General features: G+C 39.3%; 1 protein-coding gene across 11 annotated transcripts in view; it reads right to left on the bottom strand.

Annotated features, from left to right (window-relative positions):
- ptprt (protein tyrosine phosphatase receptor type T) overlaps positions 1-20,218 on the bottom strand; it is a 326,863-nt gene that overhangs the window by 19,295 nt on the left and 287,350 nt on the right. For 8 of the 11 annotated variants that reach the window (XM_026167280.1, XM_026167281.1, XM_026167282.1 and 5 more), the window contains 4 exons: positions 8,780-8,865; positions 7,298-7,334; positions 6,764-6,861; positions 6,359-6,475 (listed from right to left, as the gene is read on the bottom strand). In XM_026167280.1, coding sequence (XP_026023065.1) covers positions 6,359-6,475; positions 6,764-6,861; positions 7,298-7,334; positions 8,780-8,865 — 338 coding nt within the window. The remainder of the gene's footprint in view (positions 1-6,358; positions 6,476-6,763; positions 6,862-7,297; positions 7,335-8,779; positions 8,866-20,218) is intronic. The other 3 variants (XM_026167283.1, XM_026167290.1, XM_026167291.1) reach the window with 1 other exon arrangement.

Genomic DNA, 20,218 nt, shown 5'->3' with positions numbered 1-20,218 from the left:
ACAAAAGATAAATACTTAAAAACTATAATTAAATACTTAAAAACTATAATGATAGGATATAAAAGATAGAAATACATATAAAATACAGTATTCTCATACCGTAGATACACCCAAGCAATCCAGGCCTAAGGCCCCATACAGACACTCAACATACGACCTAGTTGATATATCACTCAAACAATCAATCACTCAATCAATTTGTTAGCGCATCCAACAAAACATGTCTGAAAGCATTCCAACATCAAGGGCACAAATGACAACAGGGGCAATGAAAGTCATCTACTTTTAGTAGCATTGAGACATGATATTGCAATTGGGTAGAAACTGTGTTTGAGTCTGTTAGTCCTTGTGTGTGTTGTTCTATACCGTTTACCTGAAGGCAGCAGTTCGAACATGGAGTGTCCAGGGTGTGAGGTGTCCTTTATGATGTTATGGGCTCTTTTGAGGCAGCGGGAACTGTGTAGGTCTTTCAGTTTGAGGAGAGGGCAGCCGATTGTCCTTTGGGCAGCGTTGATTACTCCCTGGAGTGCTTTCCTCTGAGCCACTGTGCAGCTAGCGTACCATATGCCTATGCAGTACGTTAGTATGCTTTCGATGGAGGCTCTGTAGAAAGACACCAGCAGTCTCTGTGTGATGTTGTTCTTCCTAAGCACTCTCAGAAAGTACAGTCTCTGTTGTGTCTTTTTCAGTAGCTCAGAGGTATTCACACTCCAGGATAGGTTTCCCTCTATGCTGACTCCCAAGAAGCGGAAGTCTGCCACCCTCTCCACACAGTCGTCGCTGATGATTAGTGGTTGGATTTCTGTCTTGTGTCTTCTGTAGTCAATTATGAGTTCTTTGGTCTTTTTCGTGTTTAGGAGAAGGTTGTTATCCTTGCACCATGAAGACAGCCGCTCCACCTCATCTCTGTAGGCAGACTCATCTCCCCCAGATATGAGCCCCACCACAGTAGTGTCATCTGCGAACTTTACAATGGCGTTGCTCTGGTGGGCGGGGGTGCAGTCGTGTGTATAAAGCGAGTAGAGCAGTGGACTAAGCACGCAGCCCTGTGGCGACCCAGTGCTTAGATTTAGGGCTGGAGATGTGTAACATCCCACTCTCACTCTCTGTCTGCGGTCGGTGAGGAAGCTATTGATCCACTTACAGGTGCTGTGAGGAAGCCCTAGGTCTTTTAGCTTGGCGTCCAGTTTGTATGGAAGAATGGTGTTAAATGCCGAGCTATAATCCACAAAGAGCATACGCACATAGCTTCCTTGCCTCTCCAGATGTGTTAATGCTACATTGAGTGCTGTTGCTATGGCGTCCTCTGTCGATCGGTTTGCTCTGTAGGCAAACTGGTGTGGGTCAAGGCTGCTGGGTAGGGCTGCTGTGATGTGGTAACGCACAAGTTTCTCAAAGCACTTCATCACCACTGGGGTTAGTGCCACTGGTCTATAGTCATTTAGGCTAGAGATATGAGGTTTCTTGGGCAAGGGTATTATGGTGGAGGTCTTGAGGCAGGGTGGGACGTTTGACTGTTCAAGGGATTGGTTAAAAATCCTGGTGAAAATATAGGCAAGCTGGTCTGCGCAGTCTCTCAGCACACGTCCTGGTACGCCATCTGGGCCGGCTGCCTTCCTCGGGTTAACAGCCCGCAGGGTGCGCCTCACTTCATGCTCCTCCAGAGTGATGATGGTACTGCTGCTGTGGGCTGTATGGTGTAGCTGTTCCTCTGAGGCATAGGGTGCAGTGACCTCAAAGCGTGTGAAGAAGATGTTCAGCTCCTCCGCCAATGCTGGGTCACCTTCAGCCATACCTGATTTGGACTTGTAGTTTGTCAGCTGCTGGACACCCTGCCACACCAGCCGGCTGTTCTTACTCTCCAGGTGGTTCTCGATCTTCTTCCTATAGTCCGCCTTGGCCTTCTTAATGCCTTTTTTCAGGTTGGCTCTAGCCCTGCTGTAGCTCTCCCTGCTTCCGGACCTGAAGGCGCTGTTCCTCTCTTTTAACAGCTGCTGGACTTCCCGGGTCATCCATGGCTTTTGGTTGGTGTAAACCCGGATCTGCTTGTCTACTGTGACAGTGTCTATACAGTGTTTGATGTAACAGAGGACACTGTTTGTGAACATTTCCAGGTCTTGATGTTGGAAGATATTCCAGTTGGTTCTGTCAAAGCAGTCCTGTAGCTGTTGAGAAGCGCCCTCTGGCCATGTTGTTATAGTTTTAGTGATGGTCGACGCAGTTTTCCTGATTGGGGCATATGCAGGAATTAGGAGCAGGGATAAATGGTCAGATTGGCCCAGATGTGGTAAGGGTCTTGCCCTGTAGCCCTTCTTGATGTTGGAATAGACTTTATCTAAGGTGTTAGCCCCTCTCGTGGCACACTTCACATGCTGGTGGAAATTAGGGATAGCTGTTTTTAAATCCACCTGATTAAAATCACCCGCTATAATGTGCACTGCGTCAGGATATTTATTGAGTTTATTGTTGATGTTCGTGTGCAAAAGCGCTAGTGCCATGTTAGTATTTGCATCTGGCGGTATGTAAACAGTTGTTATTACCACAACAGTGAACTCCCGTGGAAGATAGATGGGCCTGCATTTGACAGTCAGATATTCTATGTCCGGAGAACAGTGACGGTCTATGATCACTGTGTTTGTACACCAGCTGTTATTCACGTATATGCAGATTCCCCCTCCTTTTCTCTTACCGGAATTGTTTGTTGGCTAACCCTCACTTGCAATAGATACATAAAAAATAAATGTTTTAATGGATTGAAATTATCCCTCATTTTCAAATGCGTTTTAAATCCAGTCTCAGTTTCACTGGTACTCACGTTACTTGTCTTAGCAAGTTTATACTTTGCAAATCCTCTGCTCTGTAAGAAACACATATATAAATCTGTGTGACAACATTTTAGAAAGGTTTATTTGACATCAACAATCCTTACATATCTTTTATTGTTAGAATTTGTTTTGGTGTCTGGAACAGCCTAGAATCACCGTAAGGGGGAGTTCATCCTGACACTGGAATTTGTTGTCCACAACAATCCCTTATGCTGTCATGTCCTCCTTATAATCACTTAAATATGAGTCCAGCACTTCAAACCCTCCATAGAAAATAAAAAAGAGACTGTATGTTTAGCCTCAAAAGTTGAGGTTAAATGTCATGGCGACATACCAGTACTGTGGAAATGTCTTGATTCAGCCATCATTTCTTTATATTTTGCTAGTATATAAGGAAAAACAGATTTAATATAATTCTAACAAGTTTGAGAGTCAGTATTCAGTATATCCACCGTTTTCTGAACTCGTTTAGGCATGCTTCTAATAATTTCTTGACGTAGTGTTCAGGAATAGTTTTCCAGTCTTCTTAAAGAACATTCCAAAGCTCTTCTTTGGATGTTGGCTGCTGTTTGTTCCATTCTCTGTCAAGATTATTCTGCGCTGATTCAATAATGTTGAGGTCTGGGAAGGCTAGTCTATGACTGATAATGTTTCATTATCTGTTCTTCTGTCCTGGTAAGCATTGACTGCATTGACTGTGTGTTTGGGATGGTTATCATGCTGAAATATGAAGCTGGTGCCAATCAGATGCTTTCCATATACTCTATTGTATAGAGTGATAGTATTGTATTCTAAATTAAAATCGGATACTTTATCAGATAATTCAGTTTTGATAAAATCTCCAACACAACTGGCTAAAACGCCTTGTCTTCCTTTGAATTTTTTAACTCAAGAAATGTTGTTGTAACAGGCTTGTAGTAAGAACAATATGTGTAGACACAGCACTGGCCTGAGAAAAGTCTAGAGAACTATTGCTCAAGACACTTTAAAAATGACAAGGTCTGATCCCTTGAAAGCAAAATTCAAGAAATAAGGAGTGACTTTTGTACAGTACTGTAACAACAAAATACCGGTGAGAAAAAAGTTCGAATTAAATTAATTACAAATACTGGGTTATTTTTCATGAAAAAAAACTTGGAAATTGATTAATGTTATACAGGATGGCAAATGATCAAAAAGTACCATAACTGATAGGGAAGAAATAAGAATGGATTTAATTTATTTGGCAGATTTGAAGTGCCGATCCGTTTTTCTCAGCTAAGCTACGCAGAAGCTGGAAAAAAACATTCTGGGCAAAATATTGATTGTCGAGAGCCACTTGAGAAGCATCTTCTCATTCATTTGAGGAAGAACACTTTGTTGTACTACTCCAACATGTCTGGACTGTGTTTAATCTCGCAGACCAGTACAAGCCCTTGCTACCCTTGATTTTTTTGTCAAACTGCTGTTTTCACTCTGAACGGCTGCTACACAGATGTCAACTGCCTACAATTCATTACACTGGACTATAGTTTCAGTTGAAAAATGACTCATATGTCCTGTCTGATATGTGTATGCTGGTCTTCAAAGCAATGTTTTGTCCTGTTGAGTTTGGCCTCTACTGTAGCCTTCAGTTTACTGCGGTCTCCTGACATGAGTGTCATTAATCATATTTTGGGTGTTAGCACATTGGCGAACAAGCCCTTGTTGGCTTGAAAAAACTAATAAAAAATAAATAAAATAAAATAAAAAATCGACATGTGTACATACAGTACTATCTGTAGTACTCTTTCATTCCAGCTGCAGCTGTGACTACCTCTGGAAACTTTCTTGCTAACGTCAAGGCTGCACAGTTAAGAACAGAGACAGTAAAACTACTTTACAGTCCACTTCACTTATAGCAAAATTTTGAACTTCACATAAAACATCAACACATGAAATGAATGCTACTTAAGAAAGTTTTATACTCACATATGCTGCTTCTTTCTCTCACAGCTGCTATCATTCTGACATTCAAAGATGAGCTACCTTTTGTCATCCTGCATCTTTAGCTCTTTTTCTCTCCCACTCACACGCACACATTTGCACACATTTTCTTTTAGTCTTACTTAGTCACCCTCTATTCCTCAGTGCTCAGTTAATCTCTTTGGATGTGCCATTAATAAACCTTTTCATTAAGCTCTTATTCTCATTATTCACTGCAACTGAGGCTATTTAGTTGCTACACAGAACCCACATACCCTCTGTCTTGCTTTCTCTTTGTTTTTCACACTCACACACAGTGGAAAAAACCCACTGAATTTTAAAGATGGAGAATTTGAATTAGCAAGTGTCTGATGTGTGTTTGTAAGTATTTATGCATACTGTCAAACGACAGGCGTTTAGAGATCAGCTTTCCTTTGAATTTTAACGCGCACGCGCACGCACTCAGAGGTGGTATGGATTAATGGCTTGCTAAATGAGCTGACAGCAAACACTTCAAGACTTGTCTTTATAAGCTGATTTTGCACGACTGAGGGGGGAAGGAAATAGAGGATAGAGGAAAAATGACACTGAGGTATAAAAAGAAGAAAAACGAATGGAAAACACACAAGAGTAGTCAGGAACATGTATTATAATGTGTAATAACTGTAGAAGATAGGTACCTATTCTAAAAAATAAATAGTATTAAAATGGTAACGGACCTAAAGATCAACCTCTGTCCCTTGACTCCCAAGTAAAATATTTATATAAGCAAGATTTGAGTGTTGTAAATACTTTCTATACTCAAACAAGCAAAAAGAGGTAGAAAGTAAAATGGAGGAGAAAAGGAAAAACAATGGAACAGGCAAACAGAGACTGAGAATAAAAAAACAAGACTGAAAGTCGCTCGAAAGATAAAGGATTTTGGATCACAGCCTGTGTCTTGTTGTAATGTGCATTTCTGCAGTTTTTGCATTCAGTGTGCAGAGCCCTGGAGAACAACATCACAACAATGAAACTACATTCGTCGATCATCTATTCTCCTCTCAAATCCCTCCTGCCTGATTACAAGTGCCAAGATTATGCTTTCAAGATTCCTCTTAAACAGTGAGAAGCAAACAAGTAACAGAGCTCACTCGCCATAAATCCCCAATCACATATTGGCTGTAATGGTAATCTAGGTCTGGGCTTTACAAAATATGGAAGCAACACAAGCTACGATAGGGTGTAAATACGCTGCTAGAGAGCATGAGTGGGTTCAAATCCCATCACAGGCCTTGTGGGGCAAAGAAAATTGGTGTGACATCATGACTCAATGTTAAAATGCAGGATAAATACTATGACAAAGACATCAACAGCTTTTGCCTTTTTCAGAGCAGGAAAGTTAAATCTTCATATTTCCAATTAAAGCTGCTGGTAGAACTGGTATTTGAAGTCCTGAATGTGGAATAATTCTCACTTTTTTAACAACTATTGTTTTCATTTTCACTACATTCTCAGTGGAATTGACCATGGCATACTTGATTCCTGAATTATAGAATAAAGAATTAAAAATATACTCTTGCCATTAAATATAAAGTTTACTTGTTTACCTTTTGAACAGTGAACGTCCGTATGACATATTCCGCCAGTGGTTCAGTCTCTATGAGGGTCACCTTGATGTCTCCGTACACCTCTGTCTCATCAGGCCAGTAACGAACACACTTCACCTGGAAAAGATCGTTTTTATTGTCATTGTGTTTTAAAATATGCCTTACGTGGTGTTGATTATCTCCCCATGAGCATCAAGAGGCAGAGATGATACTGATTAGAATTTACTAGATGGCATCGCAAAGTAATTCAGTAGTGTGACTGGAGGAAAACTAAAGCTCCAGGTAAAACAACAGCACATATAACTAGATCATACATATATACATATAGACACACACAGAGATATACATATACTTTATTTACTTCTAATACACACATTTTTGGAGCTGCTTGGATGATAAACTCACCCTTCCCACTTCCACAAGGTTTGTAACCATGACGATAGAGGCCGAATTCTCCTGCCACACCATTCTCCAGAAATCCCTCACCGTCTCTTGCATGGGCCCTGACAGACAAACACACAAACACACACATTGTAAACATTTTGATACACATAAACAAGCATACAGACATAGGTGTGTAAATAAGCATATGTTCATTCCAATGCCACGTAAAAATGTCAGCACTGGTAGTACAGACTTGCACAAACACACCCATACAGACACACACATGTATTTGAACACCATCAATCCCAGATAGTAGTTTGGGGGTTTGAGGTAATGGGGTCTTAAATTTGTCAGGGGGGTTTTATACGGCAGTTTAGATTTAGGAGGTTGTGGTAATAGCCTTCCAGTCCGAGAGGACGACATTTACCAGGTGGGTCCTACACGCATACACACACACGCACACAAATAGGATCACATGCACACATTCGTATCTACACAAATGTGGAAGCACGCATTAGTGCTTCTCACACACACTTATCACGTCAGTTTAATTACCTTGTGTGGCGATGTAATGTCTGGGTCTATGGTACCCCTGCGAGACAGAAAAAAGGAAGCAATAAAAAAATATGTATCGCCACACTTTTGTCATATCCATTTTTCTCTTTATATTCTTTATTTTTCCTATCCAACATCTAAATTTCCTCTATTTTTAGCACATTGTTTTTCAAGAATTCTCATTCCTACTCACTATTTTTTCCAGGGAATCAGTCTTCACCCATCTCCCGCTATTTCGGCTGTTTTCCTTTTCACTCCCCAAAGTTAGATAAAGTGTTACATTTTGCATTTTTAACCAAAATATACTAAAACATTCCTGCCCTATTCTTTCATTCAGTTTTTCCCAATTGTGTTGCCTTTTCTTCACTTCATTTGTCCTCGTTGTTAGTCATCTTCTCATTCATTCATCATCTCTCACTCTCCTTCTCTGTCTTGTCTTCACGTTCAGTTTTTTCCATGTTTTATCCTTCATTTTTTCCCAGTCACTAAATTTTCCCTCTGTTGGATAAAAAGACACCGGTCTCCAACCAGCGATTATTTCTCTCTCTTGTCCCATCACGATTCCCTATAAGATGGATAACCTTGTTGAGATAAAAGCATTTATCATTTTCACTTTGCCATTAGAATCACTTTGTGAGCATGACGTTATCTTCACGGGGGGATGTGTTTTACTTTTTCAATTCTTTTCTTTTCTTCTTAAGAAACAATCTAGTCTGTGAGACTGATTTTGTACCAGATTTATTAAGACTACCATTACAACAGTAAGCTGTGAGCAGGAGATTAAATCAATAAGTGAAGCACAATACCTGCAGGGGAGAGAGGAAGGGAGTAAAAACGAACGATGGATGGATGGATAAGGAAAGGTAATAAGAGGGACACACAGTGGGAGGTGATGGAATGACTGATGTAATTAAAGGAGGAAAGGGTAAACAAGGAGGGGGGTATGTTTTCCCCCTTTTAATTTTTTTTATGTGCCCGTTGGTGAAGGAATGGAGTCCAAAGGGGGGAAAAAAACAACACTGATGGTTTTATCTGCTGTGGTAACCTTAACTAAGGACCTGATTCACTGGTACAAATTTAAAGCAATATTGTTTGTGTGCAGAGGCAGGTGTCTGCATCTGATTTGAAACTGAGAATATGACATCATCCATACTATTGACTGACTGACTGACATCCATACTATTTGATATTCAGGGCATCCATGCAGAAAGAGACTATTACAACCTGTGAGGACATGTCAGTGAAACTCACATAAAATAATAACTATTTGTGAGGCAAAGGGTGTGCTTTCCAAGTTAGACGTCTCTCAAGTTTCAACCAAGTGATGTAAGCAGCTACCAACAGGAGCAAATACTACAGTTGGCATATGATGAAGTTGTAAATACAGTAGAGGGTTTCCTACACAAGACTCATTGTTTGGATCATCACTACAGTGTATATGTGCATGTGTGTGTGTTCGAGTGTAGTTGTGTAAACACTCACGTCAATATAATTGGCATTGATGTAGTCAGAGTGGGGGTCTCCATCCAGCAACTGCAGTCGGACTCTGGTGTGATCGTCTGTGGGATCAGATAGCACAAAAATACAACAGGCCTAAAGTTACATTTACCCACAGATCGGAAAAACTAACTGACTGGAGGGGGAACTAGCTAACCAGGCCCAAGGTTATGAGTCCAAACAACAAATGTAAGTGCACTTTTCCTGCTGCTGTTGCCTGTTCTTTGTAATTGTTGATGGATCAAGTCCTGTCTCCTGTTAATAGTCAGCATTGGCATCTTTTACCTGAGTAGATAACCTTTAGTTAATCTTGACTAAGCAAGATAGTTAAAGTTAAAAAGTTAAATTGTGTCACCCAGAAACACCAAACATCCTCAGTTCCCTTGGTATAGTTTTATTTCGACACTTCATTTCAAATGTTTTTTTCCCCCACTTTAGTTCATTTGGTCTCAGAGCAGTTCCATTCAGATGATCTGAATGGGTATGACAGAAGCAAACACATAAAAGTATTAAAGTAACATTTTGTGCATAATTCCCCAGTGCAGATTTATGACAAATATCATTTGCATAAGTCAGGATGATGGGACAAATTCTGTTTCCATTACTTGCTGCCTCTGTCAGCAAATGCTATTGCATTTACTACCAAATGACAAGCAACACAGATTTGTTTGTCTCACAGGCTTTTTCGGGTACTATGCAATGATTCCTTTTAGCTGTAAAAGCTGTTGAACAAATTGTTCAAATGAAATGTCTACTGTACCATTTGCAAACAGTGACATGTGATCACCGAATGAGAAAAAAAGATGGCTTTGGACTTCTCTTCTGCTTTGAAATAGTTGCTGGAATAGCAAAATCAAGAGAAATTGTGGACATAATCCAAAGCTAATAGTTCAAAGTGCAAGCAGCAACAGTACTTCTTCATAGTAATATGACCCAGTAGGCACCATTTGTCAATAAAAGCCGCAATCCGTCCTCTTTTTCTATAACCGCTTGGATTTTATCCACGACTGTCTGAAGATCGCTAATGGTAACAGTGGGATCCAGAGTCATTTCTTTGGCAATTTCTCACATGTAATGTGTGTAAGATACATCTTTGTTGCTCTCGCTGGGATGCATCTCCAGTGATGTTTCTGAAGTCACGAGATGTTTTGGGTTTTTCAACATCAGACGCCCTCGCACAGATCAATTTCCAACTTTCATCCCATCAGCAGCCACCCATGGACTAATCCATGGGTGGCTGCTGATAGGACATTTTTATTTCCAATTCCTTACTATTAGCGTATCTGTTTTTGTGTCCCATGAGACTTATATCTCCTCTTCTCTCTCAGTCACGGTTGTTAGAATGGAACTTTGTTCTTCCTGCTTCTTTAGCATGTCAGCATCTCCTGTTTTCTGCAGGTATGTCCATTTTTTTGGACAATGACAGTAAGTGTCCAGAGATGGCACAGTTTTAAAAAGAGTTAAAATAAATCCAGGTAGAGAAGTATCACATATTCAAATAGCACAAGCACATATACAAACACAAGTTGTTACATCTCAAGGAGTTTATGAAGTTAGAGTGAAGGTTCAACACACCAGACCTATAAGTCCCAAAAACCTAATAATAATAAATAAAATTATAAATAAATAAATTGATAATCACAAGACTATTTTTACAATCTATAAGAATTTTAATATATCTTTGAATCTCAGATTATCTGTAATAATCATAACAGCAGAACCTCTCACCTCACTCACTGTTCACCCTCATTATCCATGTCACCATGATGAATTTTTTTTTCTTTTTCTTTTTGAGTGTCAATTATTTTGTTCTTGGCTGTATAATAGCTATCTATAGCATTGGGACACATATGAGTTATTAAGTGTAATGGGAGGCAGTGATTTTTTTTCTTTTTAAACTTAGTTGTAACATAGCAACAGCAGGTAATTGCAGATGATGGGGACAAATAAGAATGATTGCACTGCTTCTTGAAAGTTTTTAATTTTTTGAAAAAGAAAGAAAGAAAGCGAATACAGACTAAATGGAAAAGAGCAGGTCGGTAAATGTGAGATATTACAAAGAAAACAAGAAGACAAGAGCAGAAGAGAGGTAAAAATTATGTCACGTGTAGTTGGCAAGTATAAGATAAAGATAAATAACATAAGAGGCTAGGAGAAATGTGGAATGTTGTTACCTTTCAGTCTCTGAAATGGCATCTCATAAATATTTCTGTCATCCTGGTCATCATCCTAGTATAAAAGGACGCACATCTTTGGTTGTTGAGCAGCCTAGACCTCTGAACTGTGGTAGCAATTGAGAATGCTTGGGATGGAACAACGTAACAACGTAACAACTGAAACCATGAATTAAACTTCTAGTATTTCTGCAGGATTTATTTTTTACTCATTTTGAATTGAGTTGTTAATTCAAATTGTAAATTGTTAAACTGCTTCAGAAACAGAGCTTTTATGTTAGCAGATCTACTGTGTGGTTGATGACTCATGCATTCAATGGAAACCATTTTCTCTGGGTTTATAGAGTTGCATGGGAGCAATCATTATGTTAAAAAGGCGTTAACATTTTTTTTGTTTTGATGACTATCTTAGAATTGATGTGTGAATTCATTTCCATTCATAGCTGGCACAAAATGAGGCCTTCAGCGGAGTAAACATACTCAGAAGTAGGATAAAATTGCAGAGACCGTTAACTTTTTTTAACAAGCAAAATCATTTAGAACATACAGCATGTATTTGGATTTTCTATAATAAGGATGTTGCCAAGCAGCTGAACAATATCCTGGAAAGCATAAGAGTGTACTATTTATTTAGATGACGTTAAAGGTGATATGATTTTTTTTAACTACTTTTTATATTAAGAAGGTAACAAACACCATTTGTTGATAAAGACCATAAAATGGGTCCAAATCTTCAGTGAGAGCTAGGACATTTCTAGTGGTTCTGACAAAAGAAAAAAAAAAAAAAACAGGAAAATAAAGATCCGTACATTTTTCTTAAATTCCTATTCAATTACAATTCGAATGAGCCAAACCCATCTCTGATTCGGCAAGTGGCCAATCTATTGCAGGTCAAACAGAGAGAGACAAGTTCTCAGAAACACTGCTTAACATACGTGTCCATGTCCAGGTTTGAGCCTACACCATCAAAGTTTTTAATATTTCATTGTTTCATTAATCATTGCTGTAAATAATTCTCTACGGTCTCCAAAATGTAAAAAATATGCAGTCTGTATGCTGAATTTGAGAAAAACGTTAATATTTCAGCAACTAAAATGTGTCATAGCTCATATCTATCACCTAACACCTTATTTTGTTTATTTTGTCACAGAGTAGAATAGAAAATTTGACATCACATGGACAGTCATTTTATATAATTTTTACATGGAACAAAATCATTCGATAATTTTAATGGTGATTCAAGGTTCAAGTACCAAAAAAAAAAAAACCATCACAAATGGCCCTTTGCAGAATGGTCACACAGCCTATTAAGTATGTGATTCATACTTAATAGGCTTTATTATAAGGCTCAAATGTGCAGATGAGCTATGTTACTCCAAGCACATTTTTTTGGTAAAACATCTCTCAAAAATGGTGCTTTTAATAGCCAGACCATGGTGTAGATGTATTTAGCTCAAGTTCTTAGCTCTCAAATGGAATCAGTTGCTGGCCAACCTTTACATCTGTGATAAGCTGTTTATCTGTAAGCTTAGTGCAGTCTCAGTAATGTTCAGAAGCTGAAACTTTGGAGTTTAAACCTTTCATGTAGACTCTTGCAGACATTTGTTTCAGTGCAGAAGAGTAAAAATGAAAATAAATGTAAGTATAAAAGCAAAGACATCTTTGACTGTACATGCTTTTGCTGATTTGTTATTTATTTTGTATTTTTTTTCCAGAAATTAGGGAGAAGAATGTGGGCTCGGCGTACGTAAACATTGCTTTAGACTGAGCCTGTTCATTGATTATATTGTACATTAGACTGTGAAGTTTATATGTACTATTTAGCCTGTGCGTATAACATGTGGTGACTGAACAACATAAACTTAATAAACTAAGTGACATCTTGTGTAAACATCTACAAAATGCTGCACTCGGGGTTATCCCAGAATTCTGTTGCATCTCTTGGCCAAATTACAGAACCAAGGGTTTCACGATCACTTAATATGAAAAGACGACTGCATAGAAAGGTCATGACCGTCAGTAGGGATTACCTCAGGACTGCATTAAAACAGCCAGTGCAAGTATGACAAGCCTCAACTGCAGACTATTCATCCACACGGTCAGGTGAGTTAAAGCACAGAATACAGTACAAATTCTTAGAATAACAACATATAACACCTTGATTATCACTTTTAGGATCATCTTGAGGAGAATTATTTGTATAACTGCTATCAGAGTAATGTTGCAGCTCTGGCTGGGCAGCAACAATGATGGCAGCATGACGCCACTCTGCTGGTACAAGATTCTGTCATCAGCTATCAGCGCACTCACACTCACGCTCTCAACTCTCTCACTCTCTCAGTCACTCAGTCAAACACACACATGTGCACACACAAAAATACACAGCATGTAAAAACAAACACAACAGGAGGTAGTCTGCCAGCCGTCTGCTCGTTCCCTCTCTGTCTTTTTCTTCCTTCTCTTCTCCGTCTTTTACTCCGTTTCTCATCTGCCTCTTCGATTTCTATTCCTTTTCTCTGCTGATCCTGTCCATTTCTGTCTACCTCCTCCTCTCCTCCCCCTCCATGGTCTTCTTTCAGCTACCTGTCTCTCCTCCCCCCCCCCTCTCTCTCTCATTCCCCATGCCATCTTGCTGCTTCAGGCAGCAGTAATTACGCAGGGCTAGTGTCAGAGGCTGTCATAACACAGAAGCCACTGATATGAGGCTGGAGGAAAGAAGGGAGGGGCCCTTCCCACTAGCCTGCACGGGGAGGGGAGCTTCTAATTGGGCTCAAATAGCAGGAGGTACTGGCTTGAAAACGCTACAGATGTGGACATGGGGCACAGGCTTGAAAAGGCTGATGGGGTGTGTATCATTGAGTGTATGAGTGAGTGAGTGGGAGAAAGAGAACTGTAGACATCTTTTTGTTAGTATGATATATACTGTGTGCGCATACATGCAGGAGCAACTGATTCTGAAAGCAAAAGAAAGTCTTTTGTTAGAACTAAGCCAACCTCAAATACACACTTCAATGATTACATTTGCAGGCACAGATATTACAGATATTTGTAGTTTTTTCTCTTTTCATTCACGTAAAAGGTTTGCACAATTATAAAACCCATCAACTAGGCGAAGGAAGTCATTTTCACCCAACAACAACACATTTTATTAGATGAAATGCCCTGTTTATAATTTAGGCTTCGCTTCTTTACCAAATCTACATTAATTTCTATTATGCTAGCATAATAACCAACTAGTGGCTAATTTGCTATTGTTCTCAAATAAGAATGCCTCTATCACATAGCGATACTTTTGTGGGTGAACTCCAGATTTTGTAAGCAATTGACACCTCTAAGGCAGCACTTCTAGCATCAGACCAGACTGTGCTTTTCTGAAGGAGGTAAAAGTTTTCAGACAGAAGGATGATGGTGTTAATGTACACTACTAGAATGACAGAAGCTTTAGATGCGCAAAATAAAATAATGAAATTGTGAAAAATATGTGAACTTTAACTGTAAAATTAAAACCTCACGCTCAGGCAACTCAGGCAATAAGAACCTAATACTAAATCCAGTATTATACAAAGTCTTAACCCCAATATAAAAATGTGTAGTTGATCAAGTCTTTGTAACTTACATCCAGATATGGATGGAGACATAAAATATAGAGAAGATATGTGCACTCAGCCTCATGTTGGTGTCTGTAGCACTGGAGTAACAACAAAGCCATCAGACACTGTGGTGTCCAAGGGCAAAGTGTCACGAACCCATTACTCATTAATGAGCTCCACTCTTCTGCTGAGTCGCCCTATCTTCATAACCTTGCAACTCCCCTCTCTACTTTCCTCTCTTCTCATCTTCTCTCTACTCTCTGCTTTTAGTTTGGTTCCATTCTCTGTCTCATTTCTGTCTTCTATTTTCAAAATCTTGCCATTATTCCAGCAGCCACTGCCAAAGTTTTGTTGGGGAGGACTTGTTAACTTGAGGGGGTAAGGAAAAGGCCAAACAATATAGACTTCTTGTTTTTTTTTATCTCTAGCAAATTTACCAGGGCAGGAGAGACCTGTAATTTGGAGACATCAGATGGTATGCACTGCACATGAGGGCTGTACACAAATAAAATGAGCAGGAGCCACCAGCCCTAATGACTGCTATTGTACCACAGCAAACACAAGCAGCTGTTTTTTTGCTCTCTTCTATAAATCAAAGGTCAAGATGCATTTTTTTTATTACTTACCACCAAAAGTAAGACCCATGAAATATACTGCAAATATCAGCAGGGGATAATCTATGAAGTCATTATTTTCCAGTTTCATGAATATATTGCCCTTTTATTGCTTTAAAAGGCCAGTGACCACCCTAAATTGTTCAGGCTTGATGAGGCAAAAAAAATTATTCAGGTTATATAAGGCCACCCACCACTGAAAACAGTACCTCTGCTTTGCATGGTCTAACCCGGAGCACATTTGGAAACTAGAATAAACACATATCAAGATCACACATCATCGCTTATGAAGATATTTTATTTAAACTTTCAAAGCTCTTTTGTGTTTTAAAACAGCAGCTCTCACAGATAACCCTGAGAACATTGCATTGTACAAAAGAATGGAACATTTGCTTCTGGTATTTGTATCCAATAAGTGAGTTTTTTATGTTTGTTTGTTTTTTACCTTCACTAACTCTGAAACAAGGCATCACACATAATTTGACCATGATATAATTTGGTTCAAAATTACAATTTAATTAAATGCCAATCAAAACGCACAATCTTGGACTGAATAGCTGTGTGATTAATTTGGGAAAATTAATTCAGTTAAAACAGATGAGACTCTTCTTTCTTGTGGGTTTGTTTTTGTTTTAAAGACAGGACAACATAGTAATTACTGAGTTATTCATATTGAACAAAACTTTATTCACCTCCGGCAGATATTACATTACGGTCATTTGAGCATATGAGTTAGTAAAAGCCTCTATACTGGCTCTTTAATATTCCAGTGTCTCTCCAGCTGCCTGAAGACAGCTAAAAAATATAAAAGATCTTGCTGTTTGAGAATAAAGAGCGTTACGCTTCAGTATGCCCATTAGGTTATATTTTTCAATGCTGGAGAGATAAAGTGGCACTATTACAGACAAGAAGCATGAAAGCATGGAAACTTATGCTACATTCCATAACCTCTTTATAAAAAATATCCCCTTTTCCCTTTGATTCTTCTACTTCCTGTAATTGCTTTACCTGTTTGACACTCAAATACTTAAAAGAGAATTAAAGAGAAGCCTTAAGATTATTTAGTGATATTACATTTTCATAAAAAGCAAATCAAACAAATGGTTTAAAACAAAGTCTAACACTTTAACACAACAAGTTACTTGTTAATTACACAGTTGAAAACAGGGAAACCTGTTAGGAATTATGTCCTCTTTAACATATTGAACTGAGAAAAATACAAACATGCTCACAGTAGCAAGTTGAAACTGCTGAACAAGATGTTTTACTCTTCTGTCCTCTCCTTCCTTCCCTTCCCTTTCCTCTCTTCTCTTCCTCCTGCTCTTTTCAGTAGCTACTAAGCAGGGATTGTGTCTGTCACAGATATACTTAATCAGTTAACTCCCTATGGAGCTCAACTCACTCACGGAATACACTCCGCTGTCAGACCGGCTCAAGGCATTAGGGAATTTAATAGCATGTGTGATTGAGTGTAAGTGTGTATATGGGTTAGAGAGAGACTGAGCAGCTTCTAAGTGTGTGAACATCCGTCTCCCTTTTCTTCCTTAAATGTTCTATGTTCTGGTAAATTGTTTTGGGATGTATCCTGACAGGTTTGTGCATGAGCATTTTGAAAAGCAAATTTCAATAGGCTTTTTTGTGCTTAAATTATGTATTTGTTCCACTGTCAGCAACTTATGCATGTGTGTACCTCAGCATGGATGGAAAAGTGTGTGAGTGTGTTGGGGGGTATTATAGTGTGTAATAGCCTATTAAGACCAGAGCTCCCTGCAGCTGATGTGTCAAACAACACAGAATGCTGTCGACTTACACAAATACACACAAACACAAGCCTTGAGATGCTGTTTCCAGCTGTTTGAAGGCTGTCAGGTGCAAAAAAGATAGAGGAGAGAACGATGGAGGAAGGAAAATCAGCTTTAAAGTTGGACATGGTTCAATAAAGAGTGATACAACAGATGATACGTCAGATGTGGAAGAAATATATCTTGCAACCATGTTGTCCATGGGAAACATAAAAATTGCACCAGTCAATAACGGTTTAGCTAGTTCAGTAAATAAGCTAGCAAGAAATCAAACACTGTATATTTTAATTTAGAGAATTTAGTATTTGGCAATTTCTTAAGTTCTGCATCTCTGCTATTAAAAATAAATAAATACATTTTAAAATTTAAGAACCATACCTGAAGATTTGATTCTCCAACTTCCCTTCAAGGCTGCTTTAAGATTGGCTGGTATGTTTAAACTGCTCCCTGAGAGTCATGTTTTCTGCAATGCATGCTGGATGTGTATACACACAAACACAGACAGACTCTTTTGCAAGTCTTCCTTCACTACATGCATGAATCTTCTCTGCGGTCGCCCTCTTTTCCTCATGCCTGGCATAGCTCTATGTCCAGTATATTCACGCTCTCTCCTCTGCATATACGCAAACAAGTCTCTCAAACATCATCTTGAAACCACTGAAACTGAATGGTGCCAATGATCCTGTTCATCCTGGTCACTCCCAATGAAAATCTTAACTTCTGCAACTTTTCCATCTCAAGCTCAGCTTACCATCTTTTTTGTAAGTGGCACCATCTCCAAGCCGTCCATCAGGTCTCACTACCATCTTCTAAACCTTCCCTTTTACTCTCATTGCTATCTTTCCATAACAAATCACCCCTGACACTCATTTCCACCCACTCCACCACCCCTGGCTCTTTTCATCACCTCTCTTTGTGTACTGTTCATCCCTTTGGACAATTGACCTAATTTAAACTCACCTTCACTACCTCTGCTCCTTGCATTTCCACCTTTCTCCTTCTCATTCCCACCCATTTATTCCGTGTTGCTTATACTTTCATTCCTCTTCTCTCCAATGCATACCTCCATCTTCTTCAGACTTCCACCTGCTCCTTACTCTTGTTATAGATTACAGTGTCATCTGCAAATATTGTCATCCACAGAGACTCCAGCCTGACCTCATCTGTCACCTTGCCCATCATCATGGCAAACAACAGGGGGATCTGATCAGAGCTGGTCCCTAATGTAATCCCATTCACACCTTAACCCATCTGTCATTCCGATCGATACCTGTAGTGCTTTCTCACTTTCTCAAGGCATACTGCTGCTCACTAACTGTCACCTCTACCTACCTACAACTCTTTCTCATAGCTTCATGGTATGGCTAATCAACTACATCCCACCATAGTTACTGCAGCTCGGCACATGAGCCTTGTTCTTGAAAATTGCCACCAGTACACTTTTTTTCCATTCCTCAGGCATCCTCTCTCGAGTAAGAGATTGTGTTAAACAATCTGGTCAAAAAGCCAAATGCAGTCCCCCCCCTAGACATCTCTATACCTCCACAGCAATGTCATCTGGATCAACCACCGTTCCAGTCTTCATTCTTTTCTCAACTTCTCTCACGTTCTCCCTACTAATGCACCGCACTCCCTGAATCACTAACTTTCCTCCATCTGTCCTCTCATATTTTCTTCATTCATCAGATGCTCAAAGTACTCCATCTTCTCAGCATGCTCCCTTCACTTGTTAGCACATTTCCATTTCTGTCCTTAATCACTCTTATCTAGTGCACATCTCTCTGCCTTGCCAACTTTACAAGTCTGTTTCTCCTTCCTTGATATCTAGCCTTACAAAACACTGTAAGTCTTTTCCTTTGTGACCTCTCTCTTTGCTGAAAGCCTAGTTTCCATTTACTCAGACTACTTTTTTAATCTCCCCGACTATCCCGCGTTTTTTTTTCTAACATGTTCTTTTGAATACTTTCCTATATGGCCTCATTCCAACACCAAGTCTCTTCTCCTCTTCCCTCTGGCCAGATGATAACCAAACTTTTACTCAGCAGTACAGCTGTACTTTCCCAGTCATCTGGTAACTAACTCTTCCCTACCACCCACAGCCTGTCTCAACTCCTCCCTGAATCACCCCTTTTCACCCAATGTTGTTCCTTCCTCTTCTGGTAGTAGCTTTGGCACTAATCAACAGCTACATAAGGCTTGTCAGCAGATTGAAACATGCCTGGTAGATGGCTCCACTGATTTTGGGCTTAATAAAAGCAGGTGGACCAACTGCCACCAACACCAGCACATGACATGGCACCCCAAATCAGCACAAAATGTAAAACTGTAACCTCCCAGTAGATTTCAAACACCTTGGATTCTATGCCACTCCACTCATGCTCCAAACTCTAGGACATTGATTTCAAAAGAAAAAAAGAAATGCAAATTTTACCTTAATCTGAAAAGAGGACTTTGGACAACTGAATATTTCATTTTCTCCTTTGCCCAGGAAAGACACTTCTGATGTAGTCTCTGGTTCAGGTGTGACTTGATATTAGGAATGCAGCAGTTGTAGATTAATCCCTGAAGACATCAGTGTATCGTGGCTCTTGATGCACTGACACCAGCCTCTGTCCAATCCTTGTTTGATTCTCTCAAGTTCTTTAAAAAAAACAACTTTTCCTATAAACCTCTCAAGGCAGTGATCATCCCTGATGCTTGTACAGTTTTTCCTGCCACACTTTTCCATTCCAGTTCCAGTTCATTCCAGTTTAATATGCTTTGATACAACACTCACGCCACCCATTTAAACAATGACCCTCTGTGGAGGGTGCCAATGATCATCATCTGAACAGCTGTCAAGTCAGCAGTCTTCCCCATGATTATGGTTATGTGTGCTGAAGGAAACCAAGAGATAAATGGTATTTACAATTTTTGCTTAGCAAATTTACTAAAACCTGAAATGAAATATTTGATCATTTGTGGAACTGTTTTTATGATTTTCTATACACCATAAACGATCAACAATAAAGGTTTGAAATATTTCACTTTACAAGTAGTAAATATAGAAAATATGAAAGTTTACCAAGTTTAACAATTTTGTGAGATGCACTTGTATGGCTGTCTAGACAGCAGCACATCTCATTAAATCTGATTCATTCATCAACAATCAATTATCACACACTGTCAATGATCACAGCTCATCGTTGTTAGCTATCAACGAGTATCAAACTGCCAACCCCCTGACGTTTTGGAATGATGAAAT

The sequence above is a fragment of the Astatotilapia calliptera genome, chromosome 5 (genome assembly GCF_900246225.1).
Source record: "Astatotilapia calliptera chromosome 5, fAstCal1.2, whole genome shotgun sequence".
Classification (NCBI taxonomy): Eukaryota; Metazoa; Chordata; class Actinopteri; order Cichliformes; family Cichlidae; genus Astatotilapia; species Astatotilapia calliptera.
Note: the sequence above shows the minus strand (reverse complement) of the source record. Positions and strands in the feature narration are given on the sequence as shown.